General features: G+C 40.4%; 1 protein-coding gene across 4 annotated transcripts in view; it reads right to left on the bottom strand.

Moving 5' to 3' along the window:
• EFCAB5 (EF-hand calcium binding domain 5) overlaps positions 1–26,852 on the bottom strand; it is a 132,083-nt gene that overhangs the window by 37,482 nt on the left and 67,749 nt on the right. For all 4 annotated transcript variants that reach the window (XM_074263775.1, XM_074263774.1, XM_074263776.1 and 1 more), the window contains 7 exons: positions 24,846–24,916; positions 16,259–16,414; positions 10,585–10,684; positions 9,271–9,930; positions 7,555–7,614; positions 7,340–7,432; positions 6,371–6,585 (listed from right to left, as the gene is read on the bottom strand). In XM_074263775.1, coding sequence (XP_074119876.1) covers positions 6,371–6,585; positions 7,340–7,432; positions 7,555–7,614; positions 9,271–9,930; positions 10,585–10,684; positions 16,259–16,414; positions 24,846–24,916 — 1,355 coding nt within the window. The remainder of the gene's footprint in view (positions 1–6,370; positions 6,586–7,339; positions 7,433–7,554; positions 7,615–9,270; positions 9,931–10,584; positions 10,685–16,258; positions 16,415–24,845; positions 24,917–26,852) is intronic.

The following is a 26,852-nucleotide window of genomic DNA, read 5'->3' as shown; positions in this document are numbered from 1 at the left end:
CCAAGAGATATCTTTATATTTATTTTAAATATATTTAATTAAATTATGTAATAAAATAAATTATATAATTTATACATTATGCATTTTATATGATATTGTGTATTGTGCAATTAAATATCATAGCATAATAATTCATACTAATTATACAATATATTTTATGTAATTGATATAAAATAAATTAATCTTTATGTTATTATGTTGTATATTACATTATATAAATACAAGGGATAATGTTATAAAAAATTACTCATGCATATACACTGTCAAAAAAATTTTATAATTATAAAATAAAAAACATTATATATAATACTATTAGTTATTTTCATTTTATATTTAAAATAAAAAATTATAATTTACATATAAATTATATATAAACATATACACATATATTAACATATAAATTATATAATTCAATAGAAAAATATATATTATCTATATAAAATAAATCCATAAGTTAATATTGTATAATGTATAATAATGTATATATCATTATGTCATATATAATATATATATTATAGATATATTTTTATGCCATATTTGGTCTATAGAAAGCTGGGTTTGGTGCCAGGAAAACCCAAGTTCAAGTCCTTCCTGTGATATGTTCTAGTGGGGAACCCAAGGAACTCACTTAGTCTCAGCGCTCCACCTCCAACTTCCTCTCTAAGATTAGAAATGGCCAACACATTCTTACTGAGTGTGTTATTTTCTCCCAGGATTTCCCTGGGAATTATGGGTCCATTCTCTATCGCTACATTTGACATTTACATATTTATGTACGTATGTACTAAGCATGCGTTTTCTCCCCCAATAGAACGTAAGCTCCCTGAGGAGAGGTTTTTGTCCCCAGGGACCGTGTGCTTCCAGCACATAGTAGGCACTTAATAAATGACACCAGGCAGAAGAGATGCGTTAAGCGCTTGCTGGGTTGCAGGCAGAGCAGGAGGGTTCCGCGGGCACAGCCTGGGACCTTTGGGCGGGGAGGCCTGGCTCAGCTCGGGCCTCGGACGCCAGCTGTGGGCCAGGTCCCTGCACCGCGAAAGGGAACGCCGTCACTCCGGCACCTTTGCCAAGAAAAGCCCTGGTCAGTGCTGTCCGAGGGCTCCCGGAGAGCTGGATGCAGCCGGACGAGCGCCGCGCGGAGGACACCGGAGGGGGGGGGGGCAGCGGCCCTGGGCCTCAGGGAGCTCACCTCCTGATGGGAAACCGCTCGTAAGTCACTACATCATTCTTCAGTCATTTCCAATGTTTCGTGACCCCGTTGGGGCTTTCTTGGCAAAGAAACTAGAGGGATTTATAAGGGCCTTCTCTAGTTTGTTTTTTTAATTTAACATTTTATTGTATTTTTAATTTATGGAACAAAACAAAGATTCCCCAAACGCATACAATAAAACCACGATTGCGCAGCTGCGGATCTCCCCGGCGCCCTTGCTATTGCTTCAAACACAACAAAGGATCGTGCAGCCGTATTCTTTTCCGTCCCCGGTTTATAGAAGAGGAAGCACAGGCCAACGGGGGAAGTGACTTGCCCAGGGTCACTCAGTGCAAGTGCGAGGTGGGACCCGGCTCATGGAGGTGAGTCTTTCCGCGCGATGGCGCCCCCTGGCGGGAGTACAAGGCAGGTAGTAAGGAGGGGCCTCCGAGAAGCCCGGTTTCACTGGATCTCGGAAGGGCCAGAACTGGGCGCAACGGGAGGGGGGGGGAAGGGCGCGCGGGGGGGGGGGGGGGGGTCGACCGGAGACAAGGAGGGAGGGGGGAATGTTGTGTCTGAGGGGCAGGCCGGAGGTGGGGGGGAGGGGAGAGTCGGGTGTAAAGGGCGGGAGGAAACCGGCTTCTGCCAGAACACGAAGTGCAGATGCTCCGCGGGACGCCGGAGGCCACCGGGAGCCCCTGGGACTGGGGGAGGGGGAGGGGGTGCCGTGGTCAGACCGAGCAGGAAAACCTTTGGGGAGCTGCGTGGAGGGGGATCCGATGGGGGATGGGAGGCTCCTGCAGTTATCCAGGAAAGACAGGGCCTGAGCAAAGGAGAGAAGGGGGCGGTGGGAGACGGAGAAAGGATGTGGGGAGTCCGGCTCCCGGCTGGGGAGGACGGCTGAGGACGGGTCTGAGCCTGGGGGACGGGAACTGCGGGGGGACAGCGGGGCCCTGGTCCGGGAGCGGGGAGCGCGGGCAGCGCTGAGTCTGAGCTGCCCGGGGGGCATCCCGCCTGTGGGAATTCTCGGGAGACTCGGACTGGAGGCTCGGAGCTCATCGGCACGGAAGGACAAAGGAACCCACGGGAGCCCGTGAGACCGCCAAGGGGGCGAAAGGAGACAGGGCTCCAGCCCAGAACCCCGGGACACCCATGAGGGTGCATGAGGGACCCCCAGAGGGGGGTAGTCAGATAGGAGGGGGCTAAAGTGAGGGACTGATGGATGAAAGGAGAGAGAGAGAGAGAAACAGAGAGAGAGAGACAGAGACAGAGAGAGAGACAGAGACAGAGACAGAGACAGAGACAGAGAGAGAGAGAGAGAGAGAGAGAGAGAGAGAGAGAGAGAGACAGAGACAGAGACAGAGACAGAGACAGAGAGAGAGACAGAGACAGAGACAGAGAGAGAGAGAGAGAGAGAGAGAGAGAGAGAGAGAGAGAGAGACAGAGAGAGACAGAGAGAGACAGAGAGAGACAGAGAGAGAGAGAGAGACAGAGAGACAGAGAGAGAGAGAGAGACAGAGACAGAGAGAGACAGAGAGAGAGAGAGAAGAGAGACAGAGAGACAGAGACAGAGAGAGAGACAGAGACAGAGAGAGAGAGAGAGAGAAACAGAGAGAGACAGAGAGACAGAGAGACAGAGACAGAGAGAGAGGAGAGGGAGAGACAGAGAGAGACAGAGACAGAGAGAGAGAGACAGAGAGAGAGAGAGAGACAAACAGACAGACAGAGAGAGAGAAAGAGAGAGAGAGAGAGAGAGAGAGAGAGAGAGAGAGAGAGAGAGAGAGAGGAGAGAGAGAGAGAGAGAGAGAGAGAGAGAGACAGAGAGAGAGACAGAGAGAGAGACAGAGACACACAGAGAGAGACAGACAGACAGACAGAGACAGAGAGACAGAGATAGAGACAGAGACACAGAGAAAGAAAAGACAGAGACAGACACAAAGAGAGAGATACAGAGAGACAGAAACAGAGATAGAAACAGAGAGAGACAGAGACAGAGAGACAGAGATAGACACAGAGACACAGAGAGAGAAAAGACAGAGAAAGACACAGAGAGACAGAGACAGAAAGACACAGAGAGAGAAAGAGAAAATGAACTTAAATCTCTGAGTAGGAAAATGATTGCCATTCACTGTTGCTCCCACAAGATGAAAATCAGGGACTGTAGCAATCAATCAAACAAACCACAAGCCTTTATCGAGGGCTTATTATGTGTGGAGCCTTGTACTAATAGCCCGAGGACACAAAGGAGGCAGAAACAGTCCCTGTCTTTAAGGAATTTACACTCAAAGGGGAAAGCAGCATACATAAATCTTTCTATTGGATTAGAACCCAGATAGCCGTGGATCAAGGTGTGGACAGAGCCATGGACAGGACCTGAAGTTAGGAAAACAGAATTCAAATCCAGCCTCAGACACTTACTAAGTGTGTGACTTTGGGCGATTTGCCTCAGTTTCCTCATCTGTAAAAGGAGCTGGAGAAGGAAATGACAAACCACTCCAATACCTCTGCCAAGAAAATCCAAATGGGGTCATAGAGAGTTAGACATAACTGAAAAATGATCGCACAACAACAAAGTGTGGGAAGAGGACCATATTCCCTATATAATAAAGAATCTGATGATACAAGTCGCTTGATGGAAATACTTAAACTCACAAAAGTTCCGGGCTTATAGATGATTTGGAGCCCTGAGCTCAGTAAACCTTTGAGTTTGGGGCCTTCTCTCACAACTTTGGCTGGTAAGGAGCAACCATTTTCTCAAATACTTGGGCCTAGATGTCATCATTTTACATTTAATTAGAGATGAGTGGAAGTACTTCCATTAAGTAACCTGGTGTGTCTCTCCGTGGGTGTCCCAGCTGGCAAAGGTCTTCCTGACTCTGGTTCTAGCACACTTCCCACAATGCCATGCAACTGCCACAAGGGCATTCTCTCGGGCCAAACAGACAAAGAGTACCACAGGAACAACTCTGACATTTTCTGGCCAGCAGCAACCTTTGGGGGTGAGTGGACGGGCTGAGATACAGTGGGATGAGTGACCATGTCACTGTCATGTGATGAGAGGCTTTTGGGTGGGGGAAGGGGTCAGGACTTGTGACTTTGGACAAAATAGTCAATAACTTTAATAATCTAGTGTTTGACAAACCCAAAGACCCCCAGCTTTTGGGATAAGAACTCATTGTTTGACAAAAATTGCTGGAAAAATTGGAAATTAGTATGGCAGAAAGTAGGCATTGACCCACACTTAACATCATATGCCAAAGTAAGGTCGAAATGGGTTCATGACCTAGGCATAGAGAATGAGATTATAAATAAATTAGAAGAACATAGGATAGTTTACCTCTCAGACTTGTGGAAGAGGAAGGAATTTATGACCAAAGAAGAACTAAAGATCATTATTGATCACAAATTTTGATTATATTAAATTGAAAAGTTTTTGTACAAACAAAACTATTGCAGACAAGATTAGAAAGGAAACAATAAACTGGGAAAGCATTTTTATAGTCAAATGTTCCAAAATATAGAGAATTGACTCTAATTTATAAGAAATCAAGCCATTCTCCAATTGATAAGTGGTCAAAGGATATGAACAGACAATTCTCAGACGAAGAAATTGAAACCATCTGTAGACATATGAAAAGATGTTCCAAGTAATTAGTAATCAGAGAAATGCAAATTAAGACAACTCTGAGATACCACTACACACCTCTCAGATTGGCTAAAATGACAGGAACAAATAACGATGAATGTTAGAGGGAATGTGGGAAAACTAGGACACTGATACATTGTGGGTGAATTGTGAATACATCCAGCCATTTTGGAGAACGATTTGGAACTAGGCTCAAAAAATTATCAAACTGTGTATACCCTTTGACCCAGCAGTGTTACTACTGGGATTATATCCCAAAGAGATTTTAAAGAAGGGAAAGGGACCCACAAGTGCAAGAATGTTTGTGGCAGCCCTCTTTGTAATGGCCAGAAACTGGAAACTGAGTGGATGCCCATCAATTGGAGAATGGCTGAATAAATCATGGTATATGAATGTTATGGAATATTATTGTTCTGTAAGAAATGACCAGCAGGATGATTTCAGAGTGTCCTGGAGAGACTTACAGGAACTGATGCTGAGTGAAATGAGTAGGACCAGGAGATCGTTGTATACTTCAACAACAATACTCTATGATGATCAATTCTGATGGACGAGGCCCTCTCCAGCAATGAGATGAACCAAATCAGTTCCAATAGAGCAGTAATGAACTGAACCAGCTACACCCAGTGAAAGAACTCTGGGAGATGACTATGAACCACTACATAGAATTCCCAATCCCTATATTTTTGTCTGCCTGCATTTTTTATTTCCTTCACAGGCAAATTGTACACTATTTCAAAGTCCGATTCTTTTTGTGCAGCAAAATAACTATACGAACATGTATACATACATTGTATTTAACTTATACTTTAACATATTTAACGTGTATTGGTCTACCTGCCATCTGGGGGAGAGGATGGGGGAAGGAGGGGAAAAAGTTGGAACAGAAGGTTTTGCAAGGGTCAATGCTGAAAAATTACCCATGCATATATCTTGTAAATAAAAAGCTATAATAATAATAATAATAATAATAATAATAATAATAATAATAAAAAGACTTGTGACTTTGTTAGTTGTGTTGTGGGTGTAATGTTAGATTTGGAGTCAGGAATCCAGCCTCAGATACCCGCTAGCTGGGTGATCCTAGGCAAGTTCTCTCTCTCAGTCTTGGTTTCCTCTTCTATAAAATGGGGATAATAACAGAACCTACCTCATAAGATTGGTACAAGGTTCAGGAAGTTAATATACATAGAGTTTTTTGCAAACTTTCTAGCTATCATCATTATTATTACTTATAACATGGGGATCTCAATGAATGAAAACCTCACACACATATAAATGAATGTTCCCCTTAATCATCCTAGGACTACAGTTTTCAAGTTGAGAGGGACTCTGGAGTGAGAGGGACTTGCAGTGACTCAGAGGACCTGCTTGTTGAAAAAATGTGGAAATAAAGTGACAAACTCTGGGGGAGAGGAAGAAGGTAAAAAGATCAACCATAACAAAAAAAGAAGAAATAAAATCCAGCAAGACCTGGGATGATAGTGTTTGTCCTCAAAACTTTGGTCTCTGCCGGGGCTTTTAGCACAACTTACCTTCTCCAGCTGGTTGATTTTTTCTTCCTGTGTTTCCACGTAATTCTTCTTTATAAAGTTGATGAACTTCTTCATAATCCCAGTGGAGACACCTTCCCCCACAAATGTCTCCATGAGCTGAACAAACTGTGTCACAGTGAGGTAGTTCTGGGTAAAGGGGCTCCTTATATTTGACTCTTCCTGGTTCAGAATTCTGAGGATTATTGGACGCAGCTCTGGTTAGCAGGAAACAGAAGTTAGGTAATCAGGAGAGAAATCCCCCAAAACATGAGGCAAATACTGGATGCCATGTGGGCAGCTAATCAAGAATAGGACTAAGACTAATAGTAATCCATTTATAGAGTTTTGTGGTTTGATCTGTTATTTCCTTTCCTGTGTTCTCATTAACATTCCTATGTGAGGAAACTTCTTCTACCAATATAGATTAGCATCTTTTCTTTGAACTCCTTGAGGGCAGAACCAGGTTTTTACTTTTTTTGATCCCCAAGAGAATTTAGTATTTATTTTTCCTTTGTGGCAATCAGGATTAAGCAACTAGCTCAGGGTCACACAGCCTGTAAGTGTCTGAGGCTGGATTTAAACTCAGTTCTCCCTGACTCTTAAGGCTGGTTCTCTCTTCACTCTGCCATGTTGCTTCTAGCCTAAACTTACAAAACACAGATACACACAAAAAGTTCCTAAAGCATTTGGCCCATGATGTGATTTCTCCCCCTGACACACTCTTAATGTTTGAGAGGAGTAGGTGGGTATCTTGTGTTAGTAATCTTGAATGCCACCAAGACCCATATGCAATCAGGTGAGAAGAAAAGGTCACAGGGCTTTGTTTTTACTACTTGTGGAGGAAGGAGGGGGGAGAGGGGCTGGTCAGCCCCTGAAAATGAGTTCACACAGTAATCAGAGTTAGTCTACTAGCCCATTTGTCCATTGAGTTGCCATTCATATCATCCTGGACTCAGTGTCATCAAGTACCTGCAAACCTGGGATCTTCGGAGACTAAATAAGCCTCTTTGTTTTCTCCATAATTCATATAGTTCTTGGCCAGATCAGAAGTTAAGAGTTCACCTGGAAGAACACAGAAGACCAGAATAAAGACAATTCCGTAACTCCTTTCCCAACATCTCTGTCACCCAATGTAAGTGTGTGTGTCAAGGGACAAAGGAAGGGAGAATTAAAGGTAGAGTCACCTGACCATGGCTTTCCTTCTATTAGCTGGCTCCTGGGCTCACAGACTTTGTCTCTAGTTTCTGAAAATTGTCAAAGGAAATCACCAATTAATTGGTTACCCAGAAAGATGAAATTCTCAACAGCAATTATTCTCCAGTTTTCTACTAAGGGAAATCACCCACATCCTGATGATGAAAACCTCCTTAGAGAGTCATAGTTCCCTGGGTAGCTTAAAATTTGTCATTACTATGACAACACCCAGAGGCTACTCAGTAGCTGTGATTATTAGTGATAATCCAAGATCAGTTACTACTTTTATTATCTTCATTCCTATGAGGTAAAGAGAGGCTAAGCATTATTAACTCTATTCTGTGGCTAGGAAAACTGAGATCCAGCCAGTGGAGGGTTACATAGTAGTAGTAGAAGCAGGTCACTTTTCTATGATATAGGATTAGGGACTGGACCTGTCATTTTATGGATGAAGGTAAATCCCTCTCCCAACCCAGGTCAACATCTCCCCTGTGACCTAGAATCTGAGAGAACACTGAAGAGTTCACATGCCAAAAAGTTGAATTTGGCTTGAGGGTCTTGGGAAAGATTGTTCAAATATTACTATCTACATTTTGCAGATAAGTAAACTGAGGCACAAAGTTTCAGTGACTTGTCCAGGTTTGTATAACTAGAAAACCCAAGGCAGGGGAATCTAATGTCAACCTCTCCTGACACCAAGTCTGCCAGGCCTTTTTCTACACGAGACTGATATGACTGAGTTGCCGGTCTCCATGGCTACAGCTTTTTAAACTAGGTTCCATATTTAGGATTAGTGGGGCTGTGGGACCTCAGACCTAAATGGTACAAATTTTGAGATTTTTTTTTCAATTACCAAGCATTTACTTGCTAAAATTCTTAAAATAAAAAACACAATCTGCATAGTTAGCAATGTCAATTCCTCCGTGGCCCAAGTCCAAAAATCTCTCTCTCTCTCTCTCTCTCTCTCTCTCTCTCTCTCTCTCTCTCTCTCTCTCTCTCTCTCTCTCTCTCTCTCTCTCTCTCTCTTCTGCATATTGAGTTCATTACCTTTTGGCATAACATACCGTGATGTGATCTCTATCTCACCAAAAAGGTTAAAAAATAAAGTACAAAACGAAACCACTTCCATATTGATGTGTTAGTGGAGAGCCACAGAGCCTTTTCTGAGGGCCTCGAAGTAGCCCAATTTAAAATTTTGTCACAACACAAGACATTTTCTACATAGGAGGAAAGTACAAATTCTCTTTTGGAAATGGAATTAAAAGAATTAAAAACAAACTCAATTCCCTGGCATCAGACTCTACACATTCATAGCTCAACTGTTTTTACTCCATTTCCTGATCTGAATTCTCCTCTGGCTAGTTGGCTGTTCTAACCTATAACAAATAAATGAAGAATTACTTCTATTCTTTTTTTTTTTTTTTTTTTTTTTTTTTTGAGGCATTTGGAGTTAAGTGACTTGCCCAGGGTCACACAGCTAAGAATTACTTCTATTTTTAATGTGGTCAGATTTCCTCCTTATATGTAGAATTCCAGCACACAAAGATGACCCAGGAAGATCCTGAAGAGACAATGCTGAGGAGCAGAATGGTTTGGCAAGTCTAGAATGGCGTTAAGTGTATCAATGGTGTTCAATGGCTGTGGATTAGGAAAATCATTTGGAGTCAACAAAACATAAGTCAGTGATAAGTCAGAGACATTCTTACCTGGGGGATTTTCTTCTGAGGCTGTTTTGGAAACTTTGGAAGCTTCCTCTGCAATATCTGCCAATTGCCCTTTGCTGCTTTCCCCTTGGAGGAGGGAACCGGATTCTGTTATTTCTAGTGATGCTTTCTTCTCTATGGGGTCTTGTCCCTGTTCCACTGCAGATGCATCTTGCTCTTCCCCATCCTGTGGCAGTGTGCTTAAGCCATTCCCTTCTGGGATCGGTTCACTCTCCTTTCTTGGTCCCTTAGAGTCTCTCTTCTCTTGTAAGGAGGTTCTCGGCTGTGAACTTGACTTTCTAGATCTTTCTTCCTCTACTGATGTTCTTTTCTCCTCTGGTTCTTGACTTAGTCTTTTCTGAGATTCTGGAGGCAACTCCTCCTTTCCTGAAGAACTTAGCTTACCATGAACTTTTTCATAACTTCCTGTTTCTTGTGGCTCTGAGTCATCTCCATGGGCCTTATCTGTGGAACGCCTAATCTTTTTATGCTCTTCTTCTTCATCTTCTGTGTCATGCAGGGACAACAGCCTCTCAAAGGCCAGAAGATGTTTGTTTATCTCTCCTGAAGGTATTTTTTCCAATGCCTCAAAAGGGCTCTTCTCATCATCCAAGTCTCCCCAGAACTCAGCTGGTTCTATGTCTCGAAATTCAATGAATGGCCCTAGTACAGAAAGTAAGACATTTGGCTGACAAGATGACCATTTTAGTGGCACTATTGGCTAATAACCCTATGAAAGGAGGGAAAGGATACTCTAATCGATCTCCTTCTAATGCTAATATTTTTGGTGATCTGGTTATTATTGTCAGTTAAAAACCCAACTCTGGTTTTTAATGTTAAGTAACTGGGAATTTGGTTCTAGTTGAAACGGGTATCAGGCATTTTTAAGGTTATAGTTACTATGCAATCATTTTTACACGTGGGACAAATAGCACAAAATGCTGCCTGTGAACTAACATTTTTGGATGATTGTGTTCGGAAGTAGGCTGAGGCACAATAGTAATTTCCTATTTAACTCATTTTTCTTGCTAGATAAAGTGTTAACTCAGTTGTTTCCCCACTGCTGAAGGACTAAAAGTGGTTTTTTTTTTTTTATGTTGTTGTTTTTTTAATGTTCTCTAAATTCCTGTACCCTAGGGGAAAGCCCCAGTTGTTCTGCCCTAATCATAATTTTGCTTCCACCAAAGCAATAAGGAGATTAAAGTGTATAGGTAGGAATAACATGATTTCAAGCTGAAGCTGTCACAATAATGATGGCGATGGTTAGGAAGATGCCATCTTGGCCTGACAGGTTATCCCATCTGTTGTTTTACTTACAATATCTTGGGTTCCGGAATAGCTTCTTAACTATCTTTGGGCTTTTGTCATAGAAGTTTTCCAGCAAGGTCAGTATCCTTTCCCGGTCCAGGAACCCCATCTAGGCAAAATGTGTGCAGACAGTGGATTTGTAAGACCTAAAGATCATTGTGCAGATGGCGTCAGTTCATTTTCATTACTAAGCCTCAATTTTTCCACCTATAAAATGAGATGGTTGGACTAGATAGTTGCTGAGCACCCATCCACAGTTCAAAACCTGCTATTTCTGAGTGAATTAATTCCTATGCTTTTCCCAATTTTTACAGATTCCTTAAGAAGACTATTCATTCATCCAGCATGCTCTCACAGATGGTCAGTGAAAGCCAAGGAAGCTTACAATACTCCCTGTGTGTCTTCTTAGCTGTTAGTAAGTCCCTGGAATTAATGGAGTTAACAAGATTATAAAGGAAATAAGACCAGCTTCACAAATATCATAATTAAAGTCAGTGATCTGAAAGATCTTCTCATTGAACTGTAAGCTCCTTGAGAGCAGGAACTGTCTTTGGCCTTGTAGTCTCAGGGCTTAGTATAATGCCTGGCATACAGTAGGTGCTAATAAATGTTTATTGATAACTCACTGTGTCTCCTGCACAAAGGTATTCATTTCCCCTGCCTAGACATCCCTGAAATCTGAATTTTAAGTTAGTTCAGTGTTCTTTCAAAATTCTGTTATAGATCCATTCCTGTGTTATCAATAGGCAGCTGGCAATGCACTAATAGAGCACTAGACCTGGAGACAGGAAAAACTGAATTGAAATCTTGCCTCAGTCACTTACTAGCCATGTGACCATGGCTGGCTGGTTGCCTCATTTTCCTCATCTCTAAAATGGGGATAATAACAGCACCAAGTTCTAAGGGTTGTTGTGAGGATAAAATGAGATAATATGTATAAAGTTCTATATAAACCTTAAGGGGCTTCATAAATGCCAGCTATTATAAATGCCTTTTTGCTCATAAGCTTATCAGATACCTTAATAAGTAATTGTAGCTTAAAATGTGAATGAGATGAATTTAGCCATAAAATAGAAACATATAGCAGATTAAAAACTTGAATTCAACAACAGGTTGCTTTCAGGAAACATGAAAATGAGAAATATATAAAAAGAAAATAAAGGGCAGAAGTAGAATTTACTACGTTAAAAAAAAATCAGGGAGAGTAATCACGATCTCAGACAAAATTAAAGTTAAAACATATTTAATCAAAATGGAAAAATATATACTGTATCAGCAATATTATTCATTATTGTTTTAGACCATTTAAAATACCTAACCAGTATAAAATGCCTAAGTATATACCTGCAAAAACAGACACAAGAACTATATGAGCAGAAACATAAAACACTTTTTATACAAATAAACTCAGAATTAAATAACAGAAACTATATTTGTTGTTTGTATTTATTTATAAGTCATATGAAATGATAATTTTACCTAACTTATTATTTAATGCCATCCCAATTAATTTACTAAAAATTATTTTACTGAATTGGAAAAAAATAACAAAGTTCATTTGGAAGAACAAAACATCAGGGACTTCAAAGAAACCAGGGGAAAAGATATAAAGGAAATAGATTATATTATAAGGTGAGAGCATTGTTGAAGTATAAAAAGAATAATTTCAATTATTTTAGGTTAAAATTTTCTTGTATAAATAAAACTTAGGTTGTTGTTTGCCCTTTGTTCTCGAGGAGGGCCGTGACACCAGGGAGGGGAGGCCATGACTTGCAAGTGAATTGGATTTAAGTGAGGAAGAGAAAGACCCTTGCCTCATTCTCTCCTCCAGAACCATCAGAGTCCATTGGCAGATGGAGATCAGGATGACTGGACATGGTCCCTGTATGGAAGGAATTTTCCAAGGAGAGAGAAATCTCGACCTGTACCAATTGTAGAACCGTTAAGACCGGAAGGCCCGTGACAATATTGCATCCAATGTCTAGATGATGTTTTGAATGGCAATAAGGCTCGGCCTCGCTGTCTGGGAGCTGCCTGCAGTCCGCTTCGCACCAGGCTAAGGACAGAGAGTGAGGGCAGTGCAGGCCCAGGCTGCTTAGTCTGTCCTCAGTGATATGTGAATGGCTCAGTTCCGCTGGGCAAAACCACGGGTAGGATCATGCTGGCTGCTGCCACCTGGGAGGATTATCCTGGCCTCCCTGTGCTCCCCAAGACTGTAGCTGGGGGGGGTGCAAGTTCAGGCCAAGGGCCTGAGGAGCCAATCAGTATGCAGCTCTCTGTCTCTGTGTGTCTCTCGGTCTCTGTCTCTTTGTCCCTGTCTCTGTCTTTGGGTGTGTGTCTCTGTCTCTTCCTCTCTCTGTCTCTGTCCCATGTGTCTCTGTCTCTGCCTCTCTTTGTCTTTTTCTCTGTGTTTCTCTGTCTCTTTGAGTATATATGAATCTATGTCTGTCTTTGTCTCTATGTGTCTCTCTGTGTCTCTCTGTCTCTGTTTTTGTGCGTGTATCTCTTTCTCTGTCTCTCTGTTTCTTTGCCTCGGTCTCTGTCCCATGTGTATGTGTCTCTGTCTCTGCCTCTCTTTGTCCTCTCTCTGTCTCTGTCCCATGTGTATGTATCTGTCTCTCTTCTCTTTATCTCTCTCTGTGTTTCTCTGTCTCTCTGTGTATATGTGAATCTGTCTCTCTTTTTGTCTCTGTGTATCTCTATCTCTCTTGTCTCTCTGTCTCTGTGTGTCTCTATCTCTCTTGTCTCTCTGTCTCTGTGTATCACTCTCTTGTCTCTCTGTTTGTCTCTGTGTATCTCTCTCTTGTCTCTCTGTTTGTCTCTGTGTATCTCTATCTCTCTTGTCTCTTTCATACACACACACACCCCGGTCTCTTGAAGATTACCTGCCCTCTATACCACATTTAATCTAATATTATTTGGATTCCTATATGCCATCTCCCCCATTGGAATTTAAACTCCTTGGGGCAAGGGCTGTGTTTATTTTTCCTTTATCCCCCTCCCCCACCAAAGATCATCTAGTCAAACTCTTTCATTTCACAGCTGCTGAAACTGAGGGAATAGGGTAAGTGGGCTGCCCACAGTTACATCATCTAGTCCATTTTACTAAGAAAACTGAGACAAACGAATACAAGGATTCTTATTCAAGATCTCACAAATAGCATCAGAGGTCGGATTTGAATCCAGGACCTGACTCTAGAGACAAGGCTCTTTCCATTATATCAACCTATGAATATTAGTCATTTCTAAATTGGAAATAATTTTATCTCCCCCTTGCTGCCTCAATGGCTTATAGTGAGGATGATTGGTTACAGATAAGAAAAGTCCTGAAAAGTGTCTATGAGAGTTGAATTAGGTTTCTCTATGATTGAAAGACAAACCTAAGACTTATCTAAGATCACAAAGACGGCAGATAGCAGAGCCAGAAGTTTCTTTACTGGGAGTTCCCTATGTAAATGGGGGAAGGATAAGTGAGATTGCATCATCCAAGGCATTCCCCATCATCCCCAGGGATGATGCAATCCCTGGAAGAAGCTGGGAGCCTATTTCTGGAAAGGTATGACAATGTGTGATAGAAGTACCTGGCTCCCCAGTTTGGAGCATGTGTAAACCTTTTGTAACTGGTCCTGGTCTACTGACTATGTAATGAAGAGACAAACTGCCATCACTGACTGGCCAAAGTAAGCTGGTCTCTCTTCAGGGGCTGTGTTCAGGTGAGGAGGCTAGGAAGTCCTCAGTGGGGTCCCTCGTCTTTATTTCTCCACCAAGGCCATGGGGCCTTTTGCTTCAGAGGTGGACATAATGTGCTTGAAAAGGTCAGAATAAAGCTGGAGGTCACACTGAGAATTCTGGGAAGACATATTGGAAAGAAATAAGTCTGCAGCAGGCCAGGAGCAGCAGAAGTAACACCTATTCTTCTATCAGCTGGGCCCCACTGGGAAATGTTGTGAAGAAACTCCGCAGAGTGTGAGGCCTCTCTCCCTAGAGCTTGTGGTAGAGGGGGAGAATATATGTGTGTAGGGGGGATGTTTGTCATTTCTGTTCTTGCCATGTCCTTGCAGTAAATAGCTCTTTATAAAAACTAATTAATGTTGCTTGATTAAATGGAACTGGGGGAGCTCCTGATGTGGGAGGGAACACACCAGAATGGGGAGCGGGAAGAGTTTCAAGACAATAGCATAAGAGAAGGATCACCCCAACCTCTTAGGGATATCCCTCCCACCTCGTCCATCTGTGGGAGAGTTGTAGCCAGTCTTTCTCTGGGAACCCGGTCTGCTGGTATGAGCATGTGGGTTGGAAAAGGAAGGCCAGAGGCTTTTATATCCAAACTGATGGAAATCACAAATCTGGTGTAGCTGGGGGAAAAAAAAAATCACAGTACCCAAAATCCTCCAACTTGCAGTGAAAGGAAGGGGTGGAACCTGGAAATTACTTTTTCCCTGGTCTTTTGCAATTGAAGAATGCCCTGAAGCCTTAGGGGACAGTTCTATTGCCTGGAAGGGCTCATTCCAGCTTTTAGTGCATTCTTGGCCCATCTCTTTTTGTCCTTGGAGAGTGCCTGAGCAAGCCACCAAATGAGGCCCCAGAACTCCTTGGCAATGGAGAGCTAGAGCTTCTAGCATGGTGCAAATGAGGACCACGCAGAACAGATTGGTGACTCCCGCAGGATATCTCTTCCTGGACACCAGGAGGTGGGGACCTGGATCTGTCTGCTATTTCTCTCTCAGGATGCAACTGTGTCCATATAATAAGAAGCTAATTCCATCATGTTTGCAGCGGAACTATTCCAAGGCCATCTGGTATTCAAAGGTGCACTGCTGCCCTCCCAAACCACAAGCTACAAACCTGATAAAAACACATTTATCATCTCCTTGCTCTCTCTCTGAAGGCATGCCTTCTACCCTCAATGATTTCCCCCCCACTTTTTTGGATGTGTTTCATTTGATTCTTCTATCAGTGATTTGCCCTCCCCTAGAATTGAATTTGTAGTAACAACAAAGAAAAACAGACAAAAACTACTTATAAAGGGACCACATCTGATAAGATATTCAACATTCTGCTCTGGAAGTCCTTCACCTGTTGGCCAAAAGGACAGAGGTTTGTCTCATCTTTCTTTGAGACAAAGATTAATGAATCGAGTTACTCCGGGTTTAACTTCCTTTCATTCGCATCATTGTTGTTGAATACAGTTCCTTCCACTTCAGCATATGTCCTTCTGACTCTATTCATATACAGCGGCCCACATTTCCCCAAATTCCCACCCTCACCATCCATTATGTCACAATCACCCTCTCTTACACTCCCAGTACCACAATTTGCCCAGCCATTCTCCAATGGATGAACACTCACTTCACTTCCTTTTGCACATTCCCTGGGATGCATTTCCCTTATGAAAAGGGTTTTGCCAGCACAGAAATGAAAGAAAACCATTAATTCATAATCCAAGAGAGGCAGGTGCTGGAGGTGAGGCAAGAGAACTCCGGTTCATGGATACTTACCAGCTGTGCCGGCAAACCATTTTATCTCTCCAGGGCTATGTTCCATCATCTGTAAAGCCAGGAGCTCAGACTGCAAGGATCTCTAAGGTCTCTTCTAGTTCCCAGTCTGTGATCCTGGGCTCCACCCCCATAAGATTGGAAAGAACTGGTCTTGGACCCTGGACAAGTGTTCTCAGGTAGCTTACCTTTGCTTTGTCACAGGCCAAGAAGAGTTGTAAAAACCTTTGCCTTGACATGTCACGTTTCACTATTTCCGAGAGGTCGTCTGCACTCTGGCAGAAGTGCTTCAAGAAGTCCGTAAACATTTCACTTGTTAAGTCCTTGACACAAGGAAAGATCTCCTATCAAGGGAAAGAGAAGAATAGATTGATTTAAAGCCACAATCTCCACTAGGAATCCATATTTATTATTTTTTATTATAGCTTTTTATTTACAAGACATATACATGGATAATTTTTCAGCATTGACCCTTCCAAAACCTTTTGTTCCAAGTTTTCTCCTCCTTCCCCCCACCCCCTCCCCTAGATGGCAGATAGACCAATACATGTTAAATATGTTAAAGTATATGTTAAACACAAAATATGTATACATGTCCATAGTTATTTTGTGCACAAGAAAAATCGGACTTGGAAATTAGGTAAAAATAACCTGAGAAGGAAAACAAAAATGCAAGCGGACAAAAACAGGAAGAGTGGAAATTCTCTGTTGTGGTTCACACTCATTTCCCATAGTTCTTTCACTGGGTGTAGCTGGTTCTCTTCATTATTGAACAATTGGAACTGATTTGGTTCATCTCATTGTTGAAGAGAGCCATGTCCATCAGAATTGATCATCGTATAGACTTCTTGTTGCCGTGTACAATGATCTCCTGGTCCTGCTCATTTCACTCAGCATCAGTTCATGTGAATCTCTCCAGACCTCTCTGAAATCATCCTGCTGGTCATTTCTTACAGAACAATAACATAGGAATCCCTATTTAGAGTCATCTAATTGAACCTGGAGCAGTAAGGAAACTGAAGCACAGAGAGTTGAGGGACTTGCCGAACATCACTTGAGTGGTAAGAGGACAGAATCAGAATTTGAATGTAGGATGCTTCTGAGAAGATCCCCCCAAAAACAAGAAATTGGAGGGCTACAAGAGTATTTCTCTGTACTAATTTACAGTCGAGTTAATGTTGCCCTGGAGGAGGCTCCCACACCCCAGGCTTCCATACTCCCTCTTTTAACTGGGCTACTAGGGAGGCAATGTGTTGATATGACTGTGTAACTTTAAGCAAAGAATTTAACCTTGTGGAGCCTCAGTTTCTTTTTTTTATACTTTTTTTAAATTAATTTTTATAATTATAACATTTTCTTTGACAGTACATATGCATAGGTAATTTTATTTTTTATTTTTTTACAACATTAGGAGCCTCAGTTTCATAAAATGTAATATAAATTTGTCATAGATCAGAGCAGGAAGATCATCTAGTCATATCCCCTCATTACTGTTATGGGCCAGAACTCTGAACTTGAAACAAAGGATTCTTACAAGGTGCTAAGTCAGTGGAATTGATAGAGACAATGATTGTTTAGCACGGTGCTTAACAATTCTCTAGTACTTAGTACTTACTATAGTTCCACAAGATTCACACCTTTAATAAGAGAGGACATAAGTTCAGACAAATTCAGTCAGAATCACAACTAGGGAAGACAAAGAAGTGGTACCAGGGCTGTTCTCCTTCGCTTCTCCACTGAAACCAAGACTCCAGAAAGCCCCAGAAAACTAGCCGAGCACCAAGTGAGGGAGACAAGAATTTGAAAGAGATAATAAAGGATTTGGACTTTAATCCCTGGCTACATGTGTGGTGATTACTGAATTGAAATGAAGGCTACTCCCAGAGACCCCTGGAAAACCTCAGAACATTGCATTTTAAAGAGAATATTATAATTACTGAGATGTGGAAAGTGGGGCCCACAAGCCATAATGACTTCCTAAGGTCGCCCAGCTGGCAAGTGTCAGAGTCAGCATTTGAACTAGAATTCTCTGGCTATTATAACTCCGTCATTATTCTTTCACTTCCTTGTATTCCTTGGAGGCAGAGGAAGTGACCGAATAACCCCTGGTCATCCTTTACTCATCTCAGGATCTTGAGATTCTACCATCAACAATCATTCATTTCAGAAGAAATGAGCATTTTCCACTTTCTTCTCAGGTCCAACCATTAAGAGCTGGAAAAGAGATTTTACTTAATCCAACCTCCCCTCCCTCGTTTTACAGACATAACTGAGGACCACAGAGCATCTTGATGACTTGCTCAGGGTTATCTAAGTAGTAATTCAGAGAGAGGAATTGAACCCAGACCCTTAGTCCCTGAATCCAGCTTCCCTTCCACAGGACCAGTCTATCTCATTGCCAAGGAAAGCATTCTCAAGCAGTGGATATTTTTGGCTGAGCCCTCTGAAGCTGATGTGAGAAAAAATGATTGATTTACAGGAACCGTCTTGTTTCATTTTCATCTTTTGAGAAATGACCCCAAAGCCACCCGACAGTAGGGATGCTAATAAAAGGAAGATTTATTTTAAATCCTCTTCTTAGAGACTCTTTAATGCTTTGGATCTATAGCCTAAGGATTCTATGAACAAGAACAGCCCTGCTCTCCAAATGTGGGCTGGATGACATCAGTAACATTCACTGCCAGAAAGAACCACAGTTCCTAAGCCTGAGAAGAATGATTGGGACTGTTTCCCGGAGTACGCTTCTGAAAAGGAAAACTGACAGCATTCAGGGGCTTTGGACTCCTCCTGGCCTTCCTATGGCTGAGCAATTGAGATCCTCAAGCCTGAATATGATCCTGGAACTTCATTTGGGCCTTAGCCTCAGTTTCCTTATTGGCAAAGTGGAAATAATCCTACTTTAGTTTTTCCAAGAGGTTCTGACCTGTGAATTCATCAATGTACAAACAATAAGTAAAAAAATGATATAAAACAATTTTAGTTGAAACTTTCTCTTAGATATTCCCAGTCTCAATCTACTACTACTACTACTACCACTACTACCACAATTACTACTACTACTTACTATATTATTTAATAGTACTATTGCTACTTACTGTTGCTGTTGCAACAATACTACCAAGTATTTACTACTACTACTACTACTACTACTACTTCTACTACTACTACTACTACTACTATTACTACTACTACTAGTGGGGGGACCCTGATTTAATCTTTTTCTGCCTGGTTTTTCACCTGTGAAAGGGAGACAATAATACCAAATACTTCCCAAGACTGTTTTGAGGCTATAATGAGTCAATATTTGCAAAGACTTTTGAAATTCTTAAAGCACTACAGAAATGCTAATTATTCTTAAAAGCAGCCTGATGGAGTATGGGAAAAATGCCCAAACTACAACATTTTTTTGGGGGGGGGAAATTTCATTTAGAAAAAACACTCTCACATAGAGCTATTTAGTACAAACACAGGTCTATGCATTGTTCCCAGCCCAGGTCTTTATGCTGTGAGCATGCCTAGAATATGGTCTAGCTCTTTACTGGGGGTCCCCTTCAAAGCTGAACTCAAATGCTGCTCCCAAATGAAGATTTCCTGCATCCTTCCCCTTCCTCCTTGAGTTAAAACACTGCCCTCCTCCCAATTCCTTCATGTTGATTAGTGTGTGATTTGCATTTAATTCTCTGTTCTTATTGTCTTTAACAAAATGGAAGATGACTGAGAGCAGGAACTTTTTTTTTTTTTTTCCATCCCTTGCTTTCATTGCTGGCACATTGGTGCTTCACAATGTTCTCCTCCTCACCTTAGCCTGGTAGAATCCCTTACTTCCTACTGAGTCTCATACCACACGATCTAAACAAAGTCCTTCTTGATCCCTCCAATTTCTCCTGTCCTTGCTCCCCAATCACTTCATTAAAATGTTCTCCATATATTGGGCAGCTAAGTGGCACAGTGATAGAGTGTTGGGCTTGAGGTCAGGAAGACTCAGCTTCCTGGGTTTAAATGTGGCCTCAGACATTGACTGTGTGACCCTAAGTCACTTAGCCCTGTTTGCCTCAGTTTCCTCATTTGTAAAATGAGTTGGAGAAGGAAATGGCAGTTAAATAAACCCCAAATAGGATCACTGAACTCTCTCCCCATTAGAAACTAAACTCCTTGAAACCAGGACTTGGTTCATTTTGTAGCTGTATCCCCAGAATCTGGCACATGGTATAGAGTAGCTGCCTAACACACATCTCTGGTTTAATTAGAATTGAACTGGACTGAATCTAATTTCTTTTTTAAACATGATTCGCCATCAGCATCCATCTCCACCAGCCATCTGTTAGAAGACTAAACTGAGTTAAATACATTGACCTCTGTGGATTCGATGTGACTTGGGAAATTCTCCTTTTTTGTGTGGGTTTTTTGTGTTTACTTTTTTTGCTTTGAAAATCAATATGCTGAGAATAGCAAGTGCCAGAGCGTGATAGGGAAAGCCCTCTGCTTTCTCGGCAATTGGTCTCCATAGTTCTTTAATTGTAGATATGCTAGAGGTCTGAGGAGGTGAGAGAAGTAGTATAGGGAAGCAAGGCAGACAGTGAAACTCGCTATCTTGGGTGCTGACTCCCAGGGATGCCTCTATAAGATCCAGAGACAAACTAGAGATTTCAAGGCTGTCTGAAAACAGGGGATAACAGAGTATTGAATTATGTGTGCATTAATGCTCTACATTCTATATGACCCTGGAGAAATTGTGTATTAATATAGCAGTGAGGGGGGAAAATCATTTTCACAGGCTTTCATGCCTTCATCAGGAAAGTGTTTTTCTTTTTTTAAATGAGTATCAAGAAGCTAATAATAGTCAACAAAGGAGCCATATATACTTAATCATTCAAATAGAAAAAAAAAAAAAAAAACTTGGTGATAAACACAATTAATTGAACAGAAAACCCTTATTAGCCAGCAATAATAAAGCAGAGGACCTTGACATATGCTGATTTCAGTCTTGCCCAGAAAATAAACTTAATGCTTCTAGGTATCCCACTGTAGACAAGCCCCAGCTTTTATATAGAAAGGAAGGAGGGAAGGGAGGGAGGAGGGAAGGAACAAAGGGAGAAGGAAGGAAGAAATTAAGGGAGGAGGAGGGAAGGAAAAAAAGGAGGAGGAGGGAAGGATAAAAGGGAGGGAGAGAGAAGGATAAAAGGGAGGGAGAGAGAAGGAAAAAAGGGAGAGTGGAGGAATAGTGGTAGGTGTAGGTACAGGAGCTAGTGTGGGACAACCAGAAGAATGACAAGATGGTTTTCTGGGTAGAAAGTGGAATCATTTTGTTTTCCACATTCTTTTATTTCTAGTATCACTCCCTAGTAGAATGTAAGCTTTTTGAGGTCAAGGACTGCCTCATTTTTATTTTTCTATTCCCAGAGCTCAACAGAGCACCTGGCACACAGTAAGTCTGTAACAAATTCTTGATGTTTTCTATATATTGTCCAAAGTCATCAACATTAAAGGGGAGGAGGCTACATGTAACAATGAACATAATGTAGAATGGGTTTAATGACTGTACAATGTGTCTCTTTTGGCTCTAATGTATTTAGCTTTTATGAGGGATGAATATATCTACTATCTGGCACATAGTAGGTGCTTAATAAATGCTTGGTGATTGATTTAGTTTCTTCTTAAAGCTATCTGCTCAAAAGTAGAAGCCAGTGAACTGAATTGTTTTTGATGCAACAAAGAAATTGAAATCTTAGCCTACCATTTAATAAAAATCATTCTCTAGATTCATGTTAACTATGATGATTTTTCTTTAATTAAATGAAACAATTTTACATAAAAATGAAAATAATAAACATTTTGAGTTTAACAACCACCAAAAACCCTTCTAAAATGAACACCTAAAACATGTTTCCCTATAAAGCATGGCCACACAGGAGGTACCCCAAACCCACATATTTATTTGATAGTTGAGTTTATTTTGTCCTTAATTACTTTAAGAGCACTCCATTGCATAACTAAAAAAATTAGTGTTCTCTGTAGATATATCCTATACATCCCAAGGTTTATCACTATAAACTTTAAAGCCACACAAAGGAGTTGATAATTCATGATAAGATTATAGATTGGAGCAGGAAGGAAGCTTAGAGGTCATTTTACAAATGAGAAAAACTGAGGCTTGTAGAAATAAGTAATTTGCCCAGAGTCATACAATTAATAAAAGTCTGTCTAGGGCAGGAGTCAAACTCAGGTCTTCTGGACTCCAAGCCCATGAGGCTATCCACTAATTATGCCCTCGGCTGCTTCTCAGTCTCATTTTTTTTTTTTTCCAGTTTGACAAGCAGAAGGATGGAGTGATAGCCTCCTATTACACAGTTGAATGGAATCCTCCCCTCATATCGGAAATATCATGACTGGACAAAATCAACGCTACAGATACTTGAGCCACTGATGGGCAGGACTCTGTCTACTCAGAACATTTTTCTGAGGTTCCTCTCTTGTTTTGACTCTTCAGAGATGGTAGTTGGGCTCCAAGAGTGTTAGTTGGACCATTTCCAGATTGGTTCATGCCCTCTAAGCCTCAGTTGCCTCCTTTGTAAAATGTGGAGTCTGGATTTGACCTCTTTGAGGTCCTTTCCACGTCTAAATCTATGATCCTATGGAGGAGGGACTTTAGAACAAACTGGTTTCAGGTGAACAGGAGAAGTCACACCACACCTTTGTCTTTTCATTTGAGTCGAACAGATTAAATTGCCTTTCCCAAGAAATGTGAGAGCATGGAGGGATGAAGACAGCTTTGTCGACAGCAGGCAAGGTAACAAGAAACTCTGTCTCTACATGGAGATCATTTTCCCACTGCTTCTACATTCTCCCTGGGTTCTCCTCTGCCTTCCCATCCATTCAGCTCTACAGCAGAACTGGGAAAGATTGGAGTAGTATTTGAAATTATGTATTGTAATTTCTAGGTAAATTAATGGATTACATCATTGCCAGGAGGATGTGAGGAAGGCCTCCTGCATGTCAGAAATACACTCTGTGGGGAATTTGGATAAGTGCATAAGGCATTAAACTAGCGATAAAAAATTAACAATTAAAAAAAAATACTATCTCAAATATGTATAAATTCTGTGTCCTTGTCAAGGGACAAGTCAAATAATCTTCCTAATCCTGTTTCCTTATCTGTAAAACAAAGAGACTAGACTAGACAGCTTCGGGCTCTGAAGTGATCATCCTGATCTGGACAAGGATTGTATCAGATGGTCAATCATGGATGGTTTGTGGTGGTCTGCCTCACTAGGGAACTTCTGAATCAATGAAATCTCAGACCCATTTGGGTGCTTGAGTGCTGAACTATTGATTGGGGAAAAAAAAATTCCTTCTTTGCAGCTTCCTGTTTCACCTTTCTCCTCATGTTTACATAGGATAGAGGTCCATACAATAAAATGCCCATTTACCTGAAGGATTTCAGTCTTGTAAGAGAAAGGAAGCAAGGACAAAATGAGTATCAACAGCTTCACTTAGAAAGTTTCTGGTATTCAGAAATATTGGTAAAAGAGGAGTTGCTACCAAAAGCGAATGTGTGTCTATCTAACTGCCAAAATGGATATGATTCCCTATTAAAACCCAGAATTTTGCTGAAAACTCCCAGTGTTCCATAGTGAGTAAACCCACACCAACCTGGCTTAAGTGACTGAAATTAATTTGGTCATCCTAATTAGTACATTTGTTGGCATAGAAATCGTTCCTGACTGGAACCAAAACTTACATGTAAGTTGGTTATTCAGATACTATCTTTTGCCATTAAGAAGAAAGAGGAAAGGAATAAGTATTTATTAAACACCTATTATGTGTCAGGCATTGTGCTCATATATTTTACTGTGTACCATATTTTATAAATACTTTCTTATTTTATCCAACAAAGCAGTGGTAAAAGAGGGGCACATTTGGTTCTATGGAAACCACTGGAAGAGGAGAGAAAAGAGAAGGGAATGGTTTTTGTAGACTGAGAAACTGACACACACAAATGGCAATGATAGAAAACCTCCACTTTTTTATGTATCTTCTTTCACTTACTATATATAACACACATGTAAATTCCAAGATGTTCTAACTACGAACACTGAAATCCTTATTTAATCTTCCCATAGTTCTTGACAGTTCTTTGATTTGTAGTTTTATCAGTTATAAACTTCAAAACTTTTAACACAATCACCTGCAGATAAACTGATGGACCACAATCTCATGAAGCTTTCATTGCATTTTCATTAATCATTACTCTGCTTTCAAGCAGGACTAAATACATTCACCTGAGGGGCAATTTTCCAAGCAAACTCTCAATAACTGGTCTTACCTCAATATCTGAGAGGCTGTTTCTTCAGAAATGGATTTTATTCATTTTTCTTATGCAAATATTGTTGTGCCCCTTTTAACAATCAACTGTGTACATATAATGGGGATAGAACCAAATACTTAGGATCCCTCAAGTAGACACAGAAGTGAGCTCAGAAGCCACATAGTCAGTCCAACCTCAACATGATGAAGAGAGGAAAACTGAGACCTCAGGAAGTAGTGTGACTTACACAAGATCACAAAGGTCATGAAAATCAGGGGTGGCATTTGACCCCTGATCCTGTCTCCAGAGGCAATATTCTTTCCAATGTATTGCTGCCCTTCGTTCCCCTTATTGCATAATTAATATGGGTATTAACATTTGTGTTAATGCATAATATTGTTCCCAAGGCAATGGATAGAAAAAATTGACAGAAGGTTTTTATGCAGATATTGAATTACTTAATTTCTCACCTTTACAAAACCTTCTTCATCTGTCTTATCTTTCATTGATCCTACAAATTCCAATGGATGATAAAGTTCCTCTGGGGGGAAAGAAAGAGAATAACTCCATTAGTTAGTTGTAATGCATTTTCCACATAGGTTTTAATTTTTAAACCATTGTTTTCTTCTCATTATTAACCAGTACTTGCGGAAAATATTGCCATTGGACTTGAAATCAAAGACACAAACAAAAGAAAAATTGCTTTTTGGTTTTAACTGATTTTATGAGTTTAGAAATCCCAGTAAGAAACTTACATGAAGGAAAACCAATTCTTCTTTGCAACTTACAGCCTTAGAAAGTTGCCTCTGGCACTGAGAAGTTCTCCAAGCTCAAACAGCCAACATAGATCAGATGTAGAATTCTTTCTGACTCTGAGATCAATTGGTTAATTTGATTTTTTAAAAAAAGAACCAAATGATCAGCATAAAAATAAAATAAGGGTGATTGCACTACCAATGAAGAGAAAATTAAAACAATGATTAGGAGTTATTTCACCCAATTATAAGCTAATACAACTGATAATAAAAGTGAAATCGGTGAATATTTACAAAAATATAAATCACCCAGATTAATAGAAGAGGGAATATTTAATCCTATCTTAGAAAAAGAGGTTGCAAAAGCTTTAAATGAATTCCCTAAAAAAATTCTCAGGGCCAGGTAGATTCACAAGTGAATTTTACCAAAGAGTTAAAGAACAATTATAATATATAATACATTAGTGAATGATCAAAATAAATAGTGTTTAATAAACTCAAAGATCTAAGCTTTGGGGACAAGAATTCACTATTGGATAAAATTGCTGGGAAGATTGGAAATCAGTTTGGCAAAAATTAGGCATAGATCAATATCTCATATCATATATTAGTCATTATCTCCTATCCCACATCATATAGTAAGGTCAAGGTAGGCATATATTTTAGACATATCCTAAATAAAGCAGTGGAGCATGGAAAATTTACTTTTCAGAAAAATAAATAAATGAAGAGCTTATCATCAAACAAGAGTTAGAGAAAATCATGGGAAGCAAAATGGTTAATTTTGATAATATGAAATTATTCTTTTTTTATTTGGTTTTGTAAAAGAGTCTTTTCAAAAACAAAACCAAATGCAGCCAAAATTAGAAGGCAAGCAAGAATATGGGACACAAACTTTATAGCAGGTTTCTCTGATAAGGGCCTCATTTCTCAAATATATAGAGAACTGAGCCAAATTTATAAAAATAGGAGCCATTCAACAATTGAGAAATGGTCAAAGGACATGAGCAGTTTTCAGAAGAAAGCAAAGCTATCAAAAGTCACATACAAATACTCTAATTAACTCTTGATTGAGAAATACAAATTAAAACAGCTTTGAGATATTACCTCATACCTTTCAATTTGACTAATATGACAAAAAATGACAAATACTGGAAGGGATGTGAAAAATAGGGACACTAATGTATTGATGGTAGAGTTGTGGAGTTCAAACATTCTGGAGAACAATTTGAAATTATGCCCAAAGGGCATAAAAACTATATACCCTTTGACCCAGCAATACCCTACTAAAGATCTATATCCTAAAGAAATCAGAGACAAGAGGAAAGAATCTATATGAACAAAAGAAGTGGTTCTTTTTGTGGTGGTAAAGAATTGGAAACCGAAGATGGAAATTCCCCTTCATTTTAAAAAATGAAGGAGTTCATTCGAACCCTGATCCTCTGTCTCCAGAGGCAATATTCTTGTCAATGTATTGCTACCCTCCATTCCCCTTTTTGCAGTTTTAATAGTATATATAAATGATGAGTAGGATGGTTTCAGAAAAACTTGGGAAGACTTGTATGAACTGTTGCAAAATGAAGTGAGCAGAATCAGGAGTATATTACACAGAGTAAAACTGTAACTATGATCAACTATAAAAGATTTAGCTAATCTGATCAAGACAATGATCCAAGACAATTCTAAAGAACTCATGACAGAAAATGACATTCACTTCCAAAA

The sequence above is a fragment of the Sminthopsis crassicaudata genome, chromosome 4 (genome assembly GCF_048593235.1).
Source record: "Sminthopsis crassicaudata isolate SCR6 chromosome 4, ASM4859323v1, whole genome shotgun sequence".
NCBI classification, from domain to species: Eukaryota; Metazoa; Chordata; class Mammalia; order Dasyuromorphia; family Dasyuridae; genus Sminthopsis; species Sminthopsis crassicaudata.
Note: the sequence above shows the minus strand (reverse complement) of the source record. Positions and strands in the feature narration are given on the sequence as shown.